Raw genomic sequence first — 18814 nt, forward strand, 5'->3', positions numbered from 1 at the left:
ACAGCAGACGTCTCTCATACTTACTCTTAACTGCTTAGTGAAAGCTTTGTTCGTGGGCGACGAGTACACCGGCGCCTTTAATGGCATCTTCTTCAAGGGCGGTATGCTGCTGGTAGACTGCCAAGATGAGAAGTCGGACACCTGGCTAACGGAGACCCCGCCAAGGCTAGTGGGTTGGAATGGTCCGGCCCTGTGCGTCAAGAGAGGCGAGGATATACCACAACTGCACAGTATGGCGGCATTCTTCCCTAGAAGTGCGGACGAAAATTACGATTATTTGCGCTTGGTTTAGTGACAAACCAAAACGTGGGCTTAAGAACCACGGCGTGGAAGGTCGTATCGAGCAGTGTTGTGGGTTCAGGGTGGAACCTCAACATAACGGTAGATGATGAATCCTATAAATACATCAGACAGAAGGGATTCAAGCTAAACTTCCGCTTCGGCAGGGTGGTAATAAGGCCATGGAGGCCCAAAGCAACGCCGACGACGGACAAAGAACCCGCGACGGGGATGACCGCAGTTCCGGCTTCATCCGCAGCCAGCTCAGCAGGGCAGGAGGCAACTGCCGCTGTGGTTGCGGAAGAGCGGCTCGAATTACTCAACGACCCCATTCCGGCCGAGAAGGCTGTGACCACCGCCGTGGATGAAAGCAGGAGCAACGAGCTCCCCAAAGAGCAAGAAGGCATGCTGCCATCCACCAAAGAGCTCCTGGAAGGGCTGGATATGCAGGTTGATGAAGAGATCGGGGACGAGGACCTGTCTCTCATCGAACCCATGTTATAAGCTCCAGCGCCGGCATAGAAGTTGCTCAGGTGAACCTACATCACGCATCGGTAGCCTCGGCTGTCATCGTGAAAAGGTTCATTTCGGATTACCTGGGCATCCTCTTAATCCAAGAGCCTTGGGTGGTTAGAGGAGAGGTAAGAGGCCTCAACACGAAAGGAAGCAAGGTAATCTGGGATGTCTCTAGCGAGAGACCCCGCTCTTGTGTAGTCGTTAGAGCCGATATAGACTTTTTCTGTATTTCAGAGTTTCTAACGCAAAATCTGGTGGTGGTACAGGTGAAGGACAAGAAAGGTTCGGACTTCGTCCTCTCATCCGCCTACTTCCCGGGGGAGACGGCCATAGCACCCCCCATCGATACTCAATCTGGTGGAGTATTGCAGGATCAAAAAACTTCCCCTGACCCTGAGATGCGATGCCAATGCGCATCACACGGAATGGGGTAGCACGGACTGCAACGTGAGGGGTGAGTCACTTCTAGAATTTATAATTAGTCATAATATGAGCATAGAAAATGTGGGCTGTGAGCCCACTTTTGTAACTAGTGTTCGCAGAAAGGTCCTGGACATTACCCTGAGCAATGACGACATGATCGGACTGATCTCGCAGTGGCGGGTGTCAAAAGAGTCCTCATTGTCAGATCACAGGATCATTCGTTTTGCTCTGAGGGTAGAAGTCGAGGACAAACAGTTTCAGAAAATTCTGTGACAGCGTCTCCTCGACCCCGGAGGCAGCTCGGCTGCATAAGGCGTTGTCGAGAGGTAAGACGGACACAGTATTATCCCTAAAGAGACAGGACGGGACCTATACGGCTAGTGCGGAGGAGAGGGCAGAAACACTCCTACAGGCGCACTTCCCGGAGACGGTTCAAGCTGACCTCCAGCATCGGACAAACGTAGGTCGGACCGCTCAGACTGGCTGACTGCAAGGAATTTGTTCACTGTGGACTCAGTCAGATGGGCACTGGCCTCCTTTTCAAACTATAAGTCACCGGGAGTGGACGGCGTCTTCCCGGCCCTCTTGCAGCAAGGTATGGATACTCTCCTGCCACACCTGCTAGGGCTGATGAGAGACAGCCTGGCGATGTCGTATATCCCTGAGCCAGGGAGAATTGCAAAAGTAATCTTCATCCCCAAGGTAGGGAGGAGAGACTATTCGCCAGCCAAATCATTCCGGCCTATAAGTCTCACATCCTTCATGCTAAAGGGGATGGAGAAAGTAATAGATAACCACAATCGATCGGAAGCGCTGAAGATCGCACCCCTACATGCCAGGCAGCATGCGTACAGAGCGGGCAGATCCACAAACACTGCTCTGTACCAACTCACGTCTGAGCTGCAAGATTCGCTGGATAACGGCGAGGTTGCGATCTGCGCCTTCCTAGCTTTAAATGTTTATTGCTTAGTAGAGAAATGTTCGATTGCTTAGTAGAGACTTAGTTTCCTGTCAGAGTACACGCATGTCAATTTGGACATGCTTTACGCTAACGAAGTTCTGAATTTTCGTGTTCTTGATAAACTGCACGGTTTTACGTGCATAAGTCACGTGAGCTAACCTCTCAATCACCGTAGAAAACTCTTGCAGGGACTTATTATTCTAAGGCACCCATTAATGTTACATAACTGCTCAACTCCCAGTTTAAAATGGTCTGTAATATCTCCGCTACATATCCTTTTAATGCAACGAACATCTACTTTATATTCAGCGATCCAATTATTTGGAGATGCTGTCTTTTCTAATTGAAGCTTAAAAACTTGGAACGGAACTTTTACTTCGACATAAGCTGTTGACATAATTGACCAACTTAATTGTAGCTCGCGGATACGATCTTTCAACTCATCCACTTCAGTTTTAATTTTACCCTGCTCTTCCGAAATAAGTAAGAACATTTCTGCTATTTGCGAAGTCACCTGCGTTATTCGTGCTTTCTGCTCTTTTAACTGTAATAACACCTATGCTGATATACGCGCATCTTGCTCTACATGCTGTGTGTTTTAGACTATCTTATTTTCGTTAACATCTGCGACATTCCATGGCCTCTCGCAACCGCGATTGTAATTCAGCTTTTATTTCATAAGTTGCTAAACCATGTTGCTCCAAATCATTTTTCAAATGTGTAATCTTCGGAAAGTTAAATTTAGCCATTTCAAAACAATTCTCACTTGTGGATCGTGAAAATAATAATAATGTACCTTTAAAGTTTCAAGTGGTAGCGTGACATAGTCTCCAAATACCAGCGTCGTCCGATTCGAAAATTAGTTTCGAGAAAAACACGTTTAACCCCGAGTTTTTATTTTTAAGATTCTTCCAATTGAATAACGGTTTTATAACTTTAACTAAACTCAGGATAGCCAATTTAATAGAATTTCAAATATATCAGGCAGGTTATGATGACAGCCATAGCATAGACAACATGTCTACATCCAATGTCTCGACTTTTATTTCCTCCCCTAATTTTAACAAAATATTTGAGAAAAAAATGGTCGAACAACTTGGTTTTATCTAAAATATTTTTTTTATTTACGGGCTGTACTTTGGTAGTCTGCTAAATAAACTAAGGTAGAAAAAACTTATACATAAGTCACTTTTTAAACATTAATAGAGTTACTTTTGTGTTGTGGTTGGGATCGCAAAGTTTTACACAATAAATGAATATGATTATTATGTATTACAAATACTTTTTGTGCTTAAATATACAAATTTATATATATATATACATATATATATATATATTTATATTAATTTAAATGTTTATGACTAATCAGTATGTGTAAGTGTGTGATCCAAACTAATAAAATAATTTTTTAATTAATCTTAATTTATTAACACTCAGAAGACGCGGTGTCTGTCGACAGTTTGTGCAAGTCAGCGTAGTTGGCTATGGCGCGATGTAGGAACTCGTATTGTGCCTAAAAATTAATTAACGTTCAATATGAAATTTCTATTTGAAAATTTGTATTATGGGGTTAGAAGGGGTAAGAATTCTCTCAGTAGATTTCAGGGAAATTTATACAACTTTTTTTAACTGTTGGTTTTACGCCAAAAATTTGGAAAAATGTCCTGTACCCTCGATTTTGTTAATTAAAAAAACCTCGATCAGGCACTAGATTATTAAGTAAATATAATTTTTATTAATTTTAGATGAGTCTCCAAGGATTAGTGACTTCGGTTGGGACTGGATCAACACAAATATTTTTTTTTTTAATTTCTGTCAAGTCTTATTTAATGATGCTATGTTTTAAGTTTATAAAATATTATTTACAAAGAAAAAAATTTTTGAAATTGACATTTTTTCATGTCTTCGCCTACAACTAACCCCTTATATAAAATTATTGATACTTACAAATGAATTTAATAGCCTTGGCCGCTGAGATCTTATTTTTCTGGCCGTTGAACAAATATCAATGCCCTTTTCGGTTCTCAACTGCTGCACTAATATGCACATAGTCACAAATATTGAGCTCCTATCGGTGCCCAGACTGTAAATTTTATATAATAACCAAATTTGATAAAAAAAGTTACTATTTCCAGATATATTTACAATTTACCTGCAATGTACAGTCAATGGCGATTTACAATCCATACTTTTATCCCTGTTGTGATGATTTAACGCTTGGTCGACGAGTTCAATAATACCACGGCATACTTCTGGTACTTCGCCATCAACGGTCGGCCAACCATTGTACTGGAATTGTGTGACTTTTATTGTGTCATCAATTTTACAATTCGTTACGTTAAATTCTCGACGCGTGTAATATGGACAACTTTCGCTTTGCATATATTTTATAAGTATATGATCGTATTGGATTTCATCATCTGCCCAGTAACGTGGACATTTTCTGGGACTATCACCAATCTAAAATCGAAAAGTTATTATGCTTTAAAATAAATATATGTACAATTTTGTTTGTATATGTACCTCGGAAATCATGACGAGCGTAGTTATACTTTGTTCTGAAATCATGCGCCAAAAATCACCAATTGTGTTTTCCAAAGGATCTTGCGTGATTATAAATGCTTCCGAATTATCGTAACCCTCAACGAATGAAGCATTTATGTAGGTAGAGTTGTCTTTCATCGGTATTGGCGTTAGTATAACCTATAAAATACGTTAAACAAAAAAAAAAATTAATAGTGGGGACCGTAAAAGTTATCAGAAAAATGGGCAAAAAATCGAGTTTAAATATTAAAATTTGATTTATATTATTTCCTCGAATAATAATCGTTCCATTTTGATTTTTATTTTTCGCTTACAAAACTTTTCTTTATTGCTCAGATAATAATAGTTATGCGGTAAGTTTTACATAAAACTTTTATTTATTGCTCAGATAATAATAGTTATGCGGTAAGTTTTACATAATTCTTACCCAATAAGTTGAAGAGTTAGCTTTTTGTTTTGCCTTTGCGATGTGAAAGTAATACCATGATAACATTACCCCTTTGTCAAAGCAAGCAGCTTCTTGCGGAGAAAAGGATGTGAACAACATTTTAGAGACATATCTCAAAAACTCAGGGACTATTTCGACTATATACAGATAGACGAAAATGACTAAATCAGTTCAGCTCGTCAGGCTGATCATTTTCCAAACATATATTTTTTATAGCCTCCGACGTTTCTTTCTAGGTGTTACAGACTTCGTGGCAAACCTTCAGGGTAAAAAATATATAATACTCACTCTATTACGATCGTAAGGTATGACCGCTTCGCTACGATTTTTCGGCATATTTTCCTTATTGCTTCCTACTTCCGAGGATTTTGCAGTTTCATCAGTTATGGCAAGAAGCTTCTGCAAAAGAAAACATAATTTTAAATGTATTTGTCAAATCATTTAATAGTTTTGCCGGAATTAACCTCGAATTCAATTTCTAATCTGCTTTTATCCTTTCCATCGTTTAACTTCTGTTTTAGACTATCAATTTGACTGGATAGCGAAATAGCCGAAAGCTCTGTATTGCCAAATTGTGCAATATCAAGTAGCGAACGGTATAGAAATATGTACTGTTTCTAAGAAAAGAAAGAAATAATACAAAAAAAGTTAATAAAAGTAAAATATTTATTTCTTTAGTCAACGACATACCAGTGATTGCACGAGGAAGTTTCTTTGATGTCGCAAATCGCAAACTGTATTAAATATCGATACTTGATCTTCCTCTTCTAGCTGTTGTATCAGCGAATCTAATGCCACGAGTGTGCCGGTACGACCGACACCTGCGCTGCAATGCACCAAAATAGGGCCTCGTTGTACGGAGTAAACAGCGTTGATTTGGCGCACAAATTTGATTATACCATGTGGATGTTCCGGTGCCATGAAATCCTTCCAAACCAAGTAGTGATACTGTGTGATTTGGCGACGTTCCTCATCTTCATCGTTACCAGCGGCGTTACGTCTGGTAACATCTAAATTTCTCACTAAGTAATCACCCATTTTTCGTTCAGCCACAAATTTTACCGTAATTTCGCCAAATTGCTTGGCATCTGATATCTTTTCAGGCCAATATTTTGCACATTTCGACTTATTGTACTCTTCTAAATTGGTCAACATGACTATAATCTCTAAATGTTGCTCCCAAATCATACGCCAAAAATCATTTACCGTACTTTCCATTGGTCCCTGCGCACAAATGAACTTTTTACGTTCCCTATAACCAATAACAAAGTTAGCATTTATATAATCTGAACCCTGTATGCCATTTAATTGTGATAATTTAACGCGCGTCTGGTCGTAGGCCTTAATATCTGGATAACGATTTTTCGATGCATTTTCTTTTATATCGGAATTTTTTGTTGTGCGATCACTAAACCGATTTGGCAACATTTCGTATTCACGCAAAAACCCATAATCGGTGTCTTTGTGACGATTTCGATAGGCTGTGCACAAGTCTGCCTTGTGTATTGGACCAATATCTGATGCTTTACCATTACCCGAACCAATAAAGTGTCTATGATTCGGTGTGCGTCCACGAAATAGCGCGCGACTGTAAAAAAATAAAATGTATATAAAATAAATATAGAAAGATTTAAATTGCTATTTTACACCGCTTACCTTAGTGAGTCTCGTAAACTGATTTCCTCGCCAGGTACCGTGTTTTTTGTATTGTGATGCAAATAGCAAGTGGCGCCAATAAGCAGCAATACTATACCGATGAGTAGGGCAAGCGCTTGTATGAAAATATTTAGCACCATAGAAAAGTTTTGATCCGATTGGAAGTTTTCGGCCACAGTACCAGGTGTCATTATTTCGAAGTAATTGCTGTATTCAGTAAGTACAATATCACCATCGCGTACTATAGAAACATCGGATAAATGCACATATTTTTTTATTGGAACTATATATAAAATAATGACTAGACTTATACAAAATTTCGTTTTTAAGTCAATTAAAATTAAAAAAGTAGAATGGAACTTATCTGACTTTCAACTAGTTACCTATAACTTCTAGAAAGCCCGTGTAGTTGCTATTCATGTCAATCTCGCCATCGATTATATCATTTGACGACAGCTGATAGCTCTGCACTGCATTTGTACGCGATTCATTTTCACCAATCATTAAATTATCAAATGAAATATCACTGTTGACGCCAGCAACAACTTTCGGGTGACGCCTACGTCTGCGACGTCGTTTTTTATCTAAAATTTTTGAAGCAGCTTCGGTGAGATTGCTGGCTTTCAATTGTTCGCGTTGTGATAGTTCCGGTGTAGTTTTCAATACAGCTGACGAAGTTATAAAAGAAAGTAATAATATAACTAATTTTTATTACCATTTCAAATAATGATTTATACTTACTATCCGTATGCTCTACAAGTGGCAATTCAGTTTTCGGTGCTGGTTCATTTGGTTGAATACGCAAAAATGGACGTCCCCTCAAACAATAGCGACAAGCTTTATCTGCTTCGGCGGCACTTACGCCCTGATGTTCAAAAAATCGTTTACCGTCACCCAAAAATATTTCGGAACGAAAATAGTCATCCGAAAACATTTCAGCCAAGTATGCACCACCTTCAGTATTATTTAGTGCATGCACCTCCTGATATGTGGATATGTTGAGCTTCTCGGGTGTGGGTAATTCATTTTTATTATTGCCCATACGTACTAGATACAAACGATAACAACAAATCGGTCCGTTGCGTTCGCTAATACGTGGCACAAACAATTTAAAAACACACTTCTCATCGTTCGTCTTCACCTTTGTCCACATAATACGACTGATCGCATCAGGCACAGCGATAGGCATAATACATTGAGCGCTGGCCGGTTCTCCAATTTTGCGATGGCGTGTAATGGCCGATACTGTGACTGTGTAATTTGTATTTGGATTTACGCCATTGTAGATTGTGCTGTGGTGCGGATCATCTACACGTCTTATCTTTGGACCCCATGTTTCGTTACGCAATTTTCCATCCAACTTATATGTAGCTAGGCCATCCAACTGTATGTGATATGAGACCACTTTGCCATTCGGCACTTTTGGCACATTCCAACGTACCCCGACCGAGTGACGTGTATTATTTCTGTGTTCGCAAGTAATATAGAGGTCTGTGGGTTCACTGGCAACACCATCCATTGTTGTACCATTTACAACTTCTGACCAGGGACCGCATTGTTTGGTGATATTACTGCAGGCACGTACCTTAAATTCATATTCAGTCGCCGTTTTGAGATTATCAAACATATATGGCAGATTTCGAGAATTCTGTGAGTATAGGGTATTTTCAACAATACGTCGCGTTTCACCAGCTTCGACAACAACCAACTCATAATATTGTATGTATGGCAATATTTCAGGTGGTGGAGGATCCCAACCGATGGTAATTGTTGACGGTGTACTACCGGTTGTGCCTACTTTTGGTATAAAAATGGGGTCTCTTTCCAATGTTCGCACGGGTAATGGATATTGATACGGTTGACCACTGCCAATGCTATTTTTAGCACTGATGCGTAAATTATAGCTGGTATTTGGTTGAAATTTTTCCAAAACATAGGAATTATTACGTCCACCGATTTGATGATTATAATATTTAAGTTCGGATGAACCTTCCTCTTTATATTGTATGAAGTAGTTTTGCACTGGATCGTTACCATCATTCACAGTCCAATTTAAGTATATCTTATCCGCACCCACAACCATCACATAGTCTATGCTCACTTGTGGTTTCTCCATAACTAATACTGCCATATCCTTTTTAGTGATAATTGCACCAAATACATCGTATACTGCACAGCTGTATGTACCATTTTCTTTCTTGTAAACTTCAGTTAAACTAAGCGTGTGATTAATATGTGTGGCATTCACAAAACTGAGATTCGAGGCTTTGTCTAAAAAGTCAACAGCTGAGTTTTCATCCTTCAGCCATTTCAATTGCTTGTAAAATGTATCGTTGTGTGGAAACACTTCTATCAGGCAATATAGTTCCACAGCATGACCGCTTTTCTGTTTGACCTTTTCGTCACTGCTTGCAACGATCAGCGGTGTTTGCCACACTTGCACGGTAAAACTAGACACGCTCTCATTTCGTATTAGTTCGCACGTATATATGCCCGCATCTGCAAACTGTGCATCAGTTACCAGTAATGTACTTTCGTAATTCCTTTTTGTTTCTTCTTCGATTTCATTGATGCTTTCAATGGCAGACGGTTTGCTATATGATGTGGTTATTCTGTAAGAGAAATATATACAATGAATGAGGTTTTATAAAAGAATGATATAAGACGTCATAAGGGAAGCAACAGTATCTGAATGGACTCTAATAGATTAATGAATTAATTAACGTTCGGTCACTTCACTTAATTATTATTAAATAAAATGTATGCTCTTTGTAGGTACATATTATGTGAAAAATAATATCAAAAATGTCTTTCTTTTTATGCTGGGATCTTTTATAAAAATATATAATTTATTATTTACAATATAGAAATTTATTAAATGAAACCTTTGTCAATTGGTTTAACAGAGAGCTGGATGAAGTAACAATCTTTACGGCCTAGATTTGACAGCAGCATACCACGACAAAGTGAGCAGGATTTTTATGATTTTATGCAACAAAACAATGATTGTGGTTTATAAACTTGTTTTTGTCATTCTTGCAGTTTATACAAATGAGGTATATGGATTAAATTTTCAAAAATACTTATAATAAAAATGTAACAAAAAAACTTAAATAGTATCGAATCGATCTTATTTTACCTTTTATTATTATTTGGAATAACTTGTTCGTTGTGCTTCCATGTTACATTGCTTACAAATTGTAGAGTTGTGTTGCAGATTATCGTAAAATTGTGACCAATCTCAACGGCTATCAGTTCTGAAAACCAAAGTTGGTATTTTATGATGTAAATAAGTCTTTAAAATAAAAAATGCTCGCGAATCAAAATATTATTTCTTAGTATGCATATAGAGAGATGGTTATAAATGTATACCTTATTTTGGGTGGAAATTTATGATCTAATCTAAACTGTATGAGGTAGCTAATTTTGGTAAAATTGCTTTTATTCTGGGTTAAAGTATAGACACAATTTGTTGCAGCTATGATATTTACAGGTGTTTCCACCTACAAGCATCACACCTTCGTCTTTACATTTTATCACAAGTTTTACTTTCCATAAATTGAGTCGGTTTGGTTATTTGGAAACAAAGATTCGTGCCTACTTCCATTACTTAGGTCGAAACACAAATTTTGCATCTGTGGTATTTACAAAGATTAAACAATTTCATCATTTAATACGTTTTATCTTTCAGAAAAAATATTTGGGTACATATGAAAGGGTTGTCGGTTATGTGTGTATGTAGTTATTTTCCGGCTATTCCCGTTTCTCATACCCCTCAAAATGACCAACTTATTGGGCGTCGTCAGTGTACACTCATACCAGAATATGCTCTTACTTTCGTCTGTCTTATCTATGCAGTTGCTGAAGAAATTGGTAATTCTTTGCACAATATTTTTTGTCATAAATTTCATTTTTGCTGAATTACTAATGCAAATATTTTGTTTTTAGTTTTCTCATATACACAACAAACAAAAATATTGCCTAGCATAACACACACAAACACAACTTATGTATACTACACCCTGTTTACTGTATTTCGGAGAATTTATATCCATTTTATTTATTTTAAATTTATAACTAAAGCTAAAGCTTGCATACCTTGAGATTGTACTCCTTTTATGTGTTCATTCATAAATAAAACAATGGAAATGAGTATTTTTAAAATTGAAAACAAAAAGAACCGCTTCCGGCATAAACTGTATGGAGAATTTTTCGAATTTATGTGATTCATTTTTCGTATCAGTTTATGTTTTCCGTGGGCAGTGGTTACACTTAATTGATAAAAACTAATTCCTATTTTAATATAAAAAACACTATAGAAAAATATTCTAAGCGCAACATCACAACTGTAAAATATTTGATATACGCCGGATCCACAAACAAAATTTTACTTCCTAATACAGCAGGCAGGGTTTTATGCTGGTATTCACAAAATTATCTATTTGTTGCTTACATATCGTTTGGTAAAAAAGACCGGTTTGGGTATGAAACACAGAGACTCACATAAGAATGAATTATCTTGTGACGAAATAACTGGCGTATCCAAGTAAATAAAGATGCAACTTTACATCATATTCTCGCTTAAATTCTAAAATTAGTACAAAAGGAATGAGATGCGTTACCGCCACTCTTATTTAGGTATTCGCCACATAAAATCTATGGGTGTGAGAAAGTTTTGACAGTAATTTGTCACTGCTGTATTTATTTAGGGACGGAAGTAAGATATTTGGTATTCGCCACATAAAATCTATGGGTGTGAGAAAGTTTTGACAGTAATTTGTCACTGCTGTATTTATTTAGGGACGGAAGTAAGATATTTGGAGATTGAAGTCATGTGTAGAAGTTCATGTAGGTAGGTAGGTAGGAGTGCAGCCCTATCGGGCTCAATTAGCACTTGATGTGCCATTTTGATAAGTTCATGTAAGTGAGGAAAGTTCTCTAAGCTCCTTTCACTTGGGAGCTCCCAGAAATAATTCTTTTACATACGACTCAACCAACTCGTCGTTTTTCTCACTTCCGTTGTTAGACCAAGTATTCTCTGGGTAGAAAAACAATATCCGATTAAACACGAGCTAAAGTGAGAAGGCGAACTATCCCTCCCTAGGGTTGTGGTCTGGCTTTGGGATCTTCTTCTTCTTCTTAATTAGCGAAGACACCGCTTACGCGATTATAGCCGAGTTAACAACAGCGCGCCAGTCGTTTCTTCTTTTCGCTACGTGGCGCCAATTGGATATTCCAAGAGTAGCCACGTCCCTCTCCACCTGGTCCTTCCAACGGAGTGGAGGTCTTCCTTTTCCTCTGCTTCCCCCGGCGGGTATAGCGTCGATTGCTTTCAGAGCTGGAGTGTTTTCGTCCATCCAGACAACATGAACTAGCCAGCGTAGCCGCGGTCTTTTAATTCGCTGAACTATGTCCGATGTCGTCGTATATCTCCTACAGCTCATCGTTCCATCGAATGCGATATTCGCCGTGGCCAATGCGCAAAGGACCATAAATCTTTCGCAGAACATTTCTCTCGAAAACTCGCAACGTCGACTCATCAGTTGTTGTCATCGTCCAAGCCTCTGCACCATATAGCAGGATGGGAATTATGAGTGACTTATAGAGTAGCACCTGTTGACAAGAGTAATCCTGCGTTGGATTTCCAGGCTGACATTGTTGGTGGTGTTAATACTGGTTCCTAAATTGACGAAATTATCTACAACTTCAAAGTTATGACTGTCAACAGTGACGTGAGTGCCAAGTCGCGAGTGCGACGACTGTTTGTTTGATGACAGGAGATATTTCGTCCATTTTATGTGCTTCCTTGTCCAGCCTGGAGAAAGCAGACTAACGGCGCGGGTGTTGAGGCCGATGATATCAATATCGTCGGCATACGCCAGCATCTGTACACTCTTATAGAAGATGGTACCTTCTCTATTTAGTTCTGCAGCTCGAACTATTTTCTCCAGAAGCAGGTTGAAGAAGTCGCCCGATAGGGAGTCGCTTTGTCTGAAACCTGTTTTGGTATCGAACGGCTCGGAGAGGTCCTTCCCGATCCTGACGGAGCTTCTCGTGTTGCTCAACGTCAGTTTACACAGCCGTATTAGTTTTGCGGCGATACCAAATTCAGACATCGCGGCATAAATGCAGCTCCTTTTCGTGCTGTCGAAACAGCTTTGAAATCGACGAAGAGGTGGTGTGTGTCGATTCTTCTTTCACGGGTCTTTTCCAAGATTTGGCGCATGGTGAATATCTGGTCGGTTGTTGATTTTCTAGGTCTAAAGCCACACTGATAAGGTCCAATCAGTTTGTTGACGGTGGGCTTTAATCTTTCACACAATACGCTCGATAGAACCTTAAATGCGATGTTGAGGAAGCTAATCCCACGGTAGTTGGCGCAGATTGTGGGGTCTCCTTTTTTATGGATTGGGCGTAGCACACTTAAATTCCAATCGTTGGGCATGCTTTCGTCCGACCATATTTTACAAAGAAGCTGATGCCTGCTCCTTATCAGTTCTTCGCCGCCGTGTTTGAATAGCTCGTCCGGCAATCCGTCGGCCCCTGCCGCTTTGTTGTTCTTCAGGCTGGCAATTGCTATTCGAACTTCTTCATGGTCGGGTGATGGAACGTCTGCTCCATCGTCATCGTTTGGGGAATCGGGTTCTCCTTCTCCTGGTGTTGTGCGTTCACTGCCATTCAGCAGGGTGGAGAAGTGTTCCCTCCATAATCTAAGTATGCTCTGGGCATCGGTGACTAGATCACCTTTGGAGGTTCTACAAGAGTATGCTCTGGTCTTGAAACCTTCTGTAAGCCGACGCATTTTTTCGTAGAATTTTCGAGCATTACCCCTGTCGGCCAGCTTCGTACTCACGCATTTCCGGCCTCGTTCTTTTTCTGGCTGGCAAAATGCGTCTCGCTTCCCTCTTCAACTCTCGATATCTATCCCATCCCGCACGTGTTGTGGTCGATCGTAACGTTGCGAGGTAGGCAGCCTGTTTTCTCTCCGCTGCAACACGGCACTCCTCGTCGTACCAGCTGTTCTTTTGCGTTTTCCGAAAACCAATGGTTTCGGTTGCAGCTGTACGTAAGGAATTTGAAATGCCGCCCCAGAGTTCCCTTATACCGAGTTGTTGACGAGTGCTCTCAGAGAGCAGGAGTGCAAGCCGAGTAGAAAATCGTTCGGCTATCTGTTGCGATTACAGCTTCTCGACGTCGAACTTTCCTTGTGTTTGTTGGCTGAATTTACCGACCGTAGTGCCAAAGATACCTTCTTTGCCCACCCTGGCGTTAAAATCGCCAGCTCTCATAAGTGCGCTCCAAGCACTCATAAAAGGCATCTTTGGTCACATCGTCCTTCTCTTCCGTCGGGGCGTGGGCGCAAATCAGTGATATGTTGGAGAACCTCGCTTTGATGCGGATTGTAGCTAGACGTTCATTCACCGGAGTGAATGACAGTACTCGGCGACGGAGTCTCTCTCCCACCACGAATACCACACCAAACTTGCGCTCCTTTATATGGCCACTGTAGTAAATGCTACAAGGACCTACTCGTCTTTGTCCTTGTCCCGTCCATCGCATTTCTTGAACGGCTGTGATGTCAGCCTTTATTTTCACGAGGACATCAACCAGCTGGGCAGCGGCACCTTCCCAATTAAGGGACCGGACATTCCATGTGCATGCCCTTAAATCGTAGTCCTTATTTCGTTTGCCATGGTCGTCATCAAAAGGGGGGTCCGCATTTGGGTTTTAACCACAACCACCACGATACTCCCCGAGGTTCCAGTCCGCATGAGCAGGTTGAAGTAAACTCCAAGTGCTCCTGCTCCCCGTGGTACCAAAATTAAGTCTCCGGTCAGATTTCGTAGCCGAAGCCCTTACCAGTTGAGCTTCCATACGGCTCTGGATTGGTGGCGAGGGGTTGGACCCCATACACATATCACATACACACACCACTTATACAAAATCTAACCCTAATTCCCAGCTAACCGCGTTCGCCGCTTAAACAACTCACGCGCCCATATCTAATGCTGACCCCATTCACACGGACAATCGGTGGACGAACCGGTGAAAATCTGCCATTAAGCAGCATTACCACCTTTTTCTCCCTGATATGTCAACCCCCACAGCTACACCCCAAGTATTCACTATCTCTAAAAGATCTCCTTCCGCCCGCTCTAAGTCAGACCGCGAGCGACCTTTAACCATAAGAAGAAGGTCGTCCGCGTACACACAACATTTACAGAGTGGCTCGAGCTGCCCAAGCAGAGTGTCCATCATAAGGTTCCAAATATATGGACCACAGATGGAACCCTGCGGTCAGCCACGAACAACTCCAATCTCCACAATCCCATTCATGCCGACCAGAGAGGCCTTTCTGTCCAAAAAATAACTCCGCCAAAGAGTAAATTTTGGACAGCCAAGCTCCTCCAGCCGTTGCACCACTCGATTCCAGCTTAGGTAATCAAACGCCCCCTTGAAGTCAACAAATATGTCCTTGGCTATGAAATTTTCCCTAACGACATTCTAAGCGAACCTATCGATCGTATGCCATTCGGTCGGCTCATTCACAATGTGGAGGCCATTAGTTACCACCCATTCGCTTAATGCCTCGCTTCGACTGTGACTTTGGTATCCAGACGAATGTCGAGATACTTTACTAAACCACATCGAGGACGAGGCATTCACATCCAGGCCTAGGTAAGGCTCTAGGAGCTCGCTACATTTACAGTATAAACTAGCGACAATCATCATACCGAACTCCCCTTCTATCGCGACACATGCACCCAGTTGTGAAGAATCCACAACTACGCAATCGTAGTTGGGTTCATTCACAATTATTGCGGCCGTGAAGACCTTAACGGCATAAGGGCCCTGACAGTTAAGCTGGATGATCACTCCCATTAGGGCCTGGCGAGGGCGCGCTCAACAATGCCACAGTAAAACGGGCACACAGCTGACATCATAAGCTGCCCAACTGGCCTACACTTAAATGCACAGTTCTGGCAATGGGGTGCATTGACGCAACCGGCAGCTTTGGGGCCTTCTTGACCGCACGCAGAAGGAAAACCACTTGATGTAGCACCTACCTGCCTCCAAGAGAGGATACATCAACTTGTCTGTACCCCCAAGGACGACATTGGTACTACCAGCAGGGGTCACCTTCCAGGGACGACTGACCATCCTTACGTCAGACCTCAGCCGGAGTAGCTCCTCCATGAATTCCTAATGGTTGATCTCCGTATGGACCCCCTGGACCACAACCCGAGGACCCAACTTCCGGTTGACAGTCACGTCCAACTCCACCTCCTCGAATTTCTTGTTATTCGCCACACTTTCCCTCTCTAAAACAGAGGGAGTGGGGAGTGCCCCACCTTCTTTAATTGGTCGGACTTCGTGGACCCTCACTCCGAGTGAGGGACCCACCTTCTTCATCACTTCCTTAGAGGAAGTTGCAGGCCGACCAGGTCTCCACAGGCTTCGGCGTCACCGCTGCGATTGCTTTAAGCACAGTTGCTGGAGGCGCAGGCATTGGGACCGTCGAGGAGTGCCTCCCACAACTTCCCTTAAGGGCGTCTATTTGATCTCGAAGATGGGCATTCTCGGTAATAACCGTCATCAGAGCGCCTCATATTTTGAAGCAAGCTTTAATAGCCCCTTCGCAGTCCCTGTCTCGAAGTTTTTCGCATCGAACACCAATGCACTCATTTGGCCCGTAATTTTTTTTGCAGCCGCAACACATGGCTCACTGCCCCACCCCGCATACCCTCTTTATTGGCACTCGCGACGCTAGTGCCCACTTCCGTAGCGCCCTCTTTCTCACGCCCGACGCCCGTTCCTTTGCCCACCTTACTAGCCGGATGAGCTTTCACAGCCACGCTCCCACTACCCCTTCCTCCCTCATTTTCGCACACATTACGCGGCGATCCCGTAAGCGCAACCGCTTTCTCAGGGGTGGCCACATTGGCACTCCCACCACAACTACCGCTTCCTCCCTCATTTTCGCACTCGTTACGCGGCGACCCCGTAGGCGCCTTACGCCGCGGTGGGGACATTAACGGAGGTCCCACCACTTCCACCTTTCCACCCGACGTGGAATCATCCACCACCGTAGGTTCTCCGCTTCCAGAGAGAGTCTTAGCCCTCTTTCTCTGTCTTGGAGGCAGACGGACTGATACGCCAAAACAGTTCGGTGTTGCAGTCTCCAAAGCTGGACAGATACTGGTACCCTTTGGGCAATCCTGTCCAGATCCTTCTGACACTGAATCAACTGAACGCCAGATGCTTAGCACATTACTACTGTCAGGCAGTCTAGTCAGAGAAACTAAAAACATAGAGAAGGTGCAAATTGAATTCTGTATGATGTTCGATTTGACGGCTAACACCATTCTCGCTGCTATTTAGCAGAAATAAGCACGTTCAATGGCAGAAATATATGTAAAACGACTGAATTCATGCTAGAATGAATATTTGTCTTTGTTCATTCTCACACAGAGAATGTAAAAAAGCATTCTCTGAGTCACATATGCGTGATTATTTTGTATTATATAAACCATTTTTTTCCGAAAAATGGTAAAAATTTTAATTTTTTTAAAAAATCGGGAAAAATTAAATAAAAAATAATTTTAAATAATTTATTTATCTATATGTTTGCGAAAGCAAATGCCAGCCACATACATATGTATGTACATAACAAGTGTCGCACGCATCTTTCGCATCTCCGTTGTCACGGTCAACCAATGGCCGAAACTGGCGTTTTGTCCAAGAGTCAATCTGTCGAAGCATTGACGCGACGACAAAACGCCACAACAATGTGTGATGATAGAAAATCCAAGCTGTGCCGAAAAAATAAACGAATGGCCGCCGATTGTCTCCGCTTCCCTTGCCGCTGTAACAGCTTCGCCAACAAACGTGCGTAAATATGTATGTTCTAAGATAAGTTATAAATAGTGTAACTAACACGACTTTTTTTTATATTGTATACATATATATGTAGATGTAGTAAATGTAATGAATAATATACATAATGTCTATGCCATCTACCGACTTTAGTAAAGCATTCAACAGAGTTAATCACAGCATCTTGCTGAACAAGTTAAATTCGATCGGCATTTATGGTAGCGCCTTGAAGACGATCAGTTCCTATTTATCAGGCAGAAAATTTCAAGTCAAGATCATTTATCTAGTTATAGATAGGTATACAGAGTGGCCCAAAAGTCAGAAGATGATTAGAAGATACTATAAATTTTGCAATTGACCTCTAATGTAAGTTCTGTTTTGATATTTGTGTAGTAAACACATGCGAAATAGACGTAAATAAACAATGGTACGCTATACTGCTTGCCACAACCGATATGCTGAAGGATGCATTTCCCGGGCGCCTAATCTACCGTTTTGGCGATTTGCACTGGCCAGCAAGATCGCCTGATTTGACCGCTCCAGACTTCTTTTTGTGGGGCTTCTTGAAGTCGCGGGTTTATGTCAACAAACCTTAGACTATTGCAGGTCTTAAAGACAATATCCGTCAAGAATGTGAGGACCTATCGGCAGAAGCTCTGGCCAAAGTGATGGAAAATGCCATAAAAAGGGCTCAAATGAGAATCAACTGTGGCGGCAGCCATTTACATATCATATTTTCGACTTGATGTAAAAAAATTTAAAAGACCAAATAAAAATAATCCACAAGCAGAATCAAAGTTTTTCATTTTTTAAAAAAGTTTTTCATTTTCCAAAAAACATCGGAAGGTAATTTTTGCGCCACCTGTTAGTTACGACGTGAAAACAGGAATACAACAAAGATCACATCTTGGACTGTTTAACATATTTATTAATGATATTGGATCCAACTTCAATTCAGATTACCTGCTCTGTGCTGATGATCTTAAAATTTTTTGAAAAATGATATAAGATCTCGGGCTGCGTTACGAGAACCTGCAGAGATTTTGCTGATCCTCGATCGCTGCTTAGTGCCTGTTACTTACTTGACCAACCTATACTAGAATATGGCT

The 18814-nt window shown here is 41.3% G+C and overlaps 1 protein-coding gene and 1 long non-coding RNA gene across 2 annotated transcripts; one reads left to right on the forward strand and one right to left on the reverse strand.

Moving 5' to 3' along the window:
• Positions 1-3275: 3275 nt before the first annotated feature.
• On the reverse strand, positions 3276-11245 carry LOC126761230 (tyrosine-protein phosphatase 69D). The gene is made up of 12 exons (XM_050477220.1): positions 10926-11245; positions 9967-10084; positions 7569-9439; positions 7211-7495; positions 6828-7068; positions 5862-6759; positions 5636-5788; positions 5460-5570; positions 4703-4882; positions 4332-4639; positions 4127-4262; positions 3276-3692 (listed from the first exon to the last, which is right to left on the reverse strand). Exons 1-12 carry the CDS (start codon positions 11056-11058, stop codon positions 3606-3608), a joined length of 4521 nt encoding a protein of 1506 aa, XP_050333177.1. The 5' UTR covers positions 11059-11245; the 3' UTR covers positions 3276-3605.
• On the forward strand, positions 10629-10982 carry LOC126761231 (uncharacterized). The gene is made up of 2 exons (XR_007667344.1): positions 10629-10700; positions 10776-10982. It is a non-coding gene; the product is annotated as an uncharacterized LOC126761231 (long non-coding RNA).
• Positions 11246-18814: the final 7569 nt, after the last annotated feature.

The sequence above is a fragment of the Bactrocera neohumeralis genome, chromosome 6 (genome assembly GCF_024586455.1).
Source record: "Bactrocera neohumeralis isolate Rockhampton chromosome 6, APGP_CSIRO_Bneo_wtdbg2-racon-allhic-juicebox.fasta_v2, whole genome shotgun sequence".
NCBI lineage: Eukaryota > Metazoa > Arthropoda > Insecta > Diptera > Tephritidae > Bactrocera > Bactrocera neohumeralis.

Bases quoted from the DNA above. Each gene is read 5' to 3' on its own strand.
- LOC126761230 (XM_050477220.1), bottom strand. From the start codon at position 11,058: ATGAATCACATAAATTCGAAAAATTCTCCATACAGTTTATGCCGGAAG. The intron at 7,496-7,568 runs GTAAGTATAAAT...TAACTTCGTCAG, and splicing joins ACTTGTAGAGCATACGGATA to CTGTATTGAAAACTACACCG. The intron at 4,883-5,459 runs GTGAGTATTATA...CGTATTTTATAG, and splicing joins TACCTTACGATCGTAATAGA to GTTATACTAACGCCAATACC.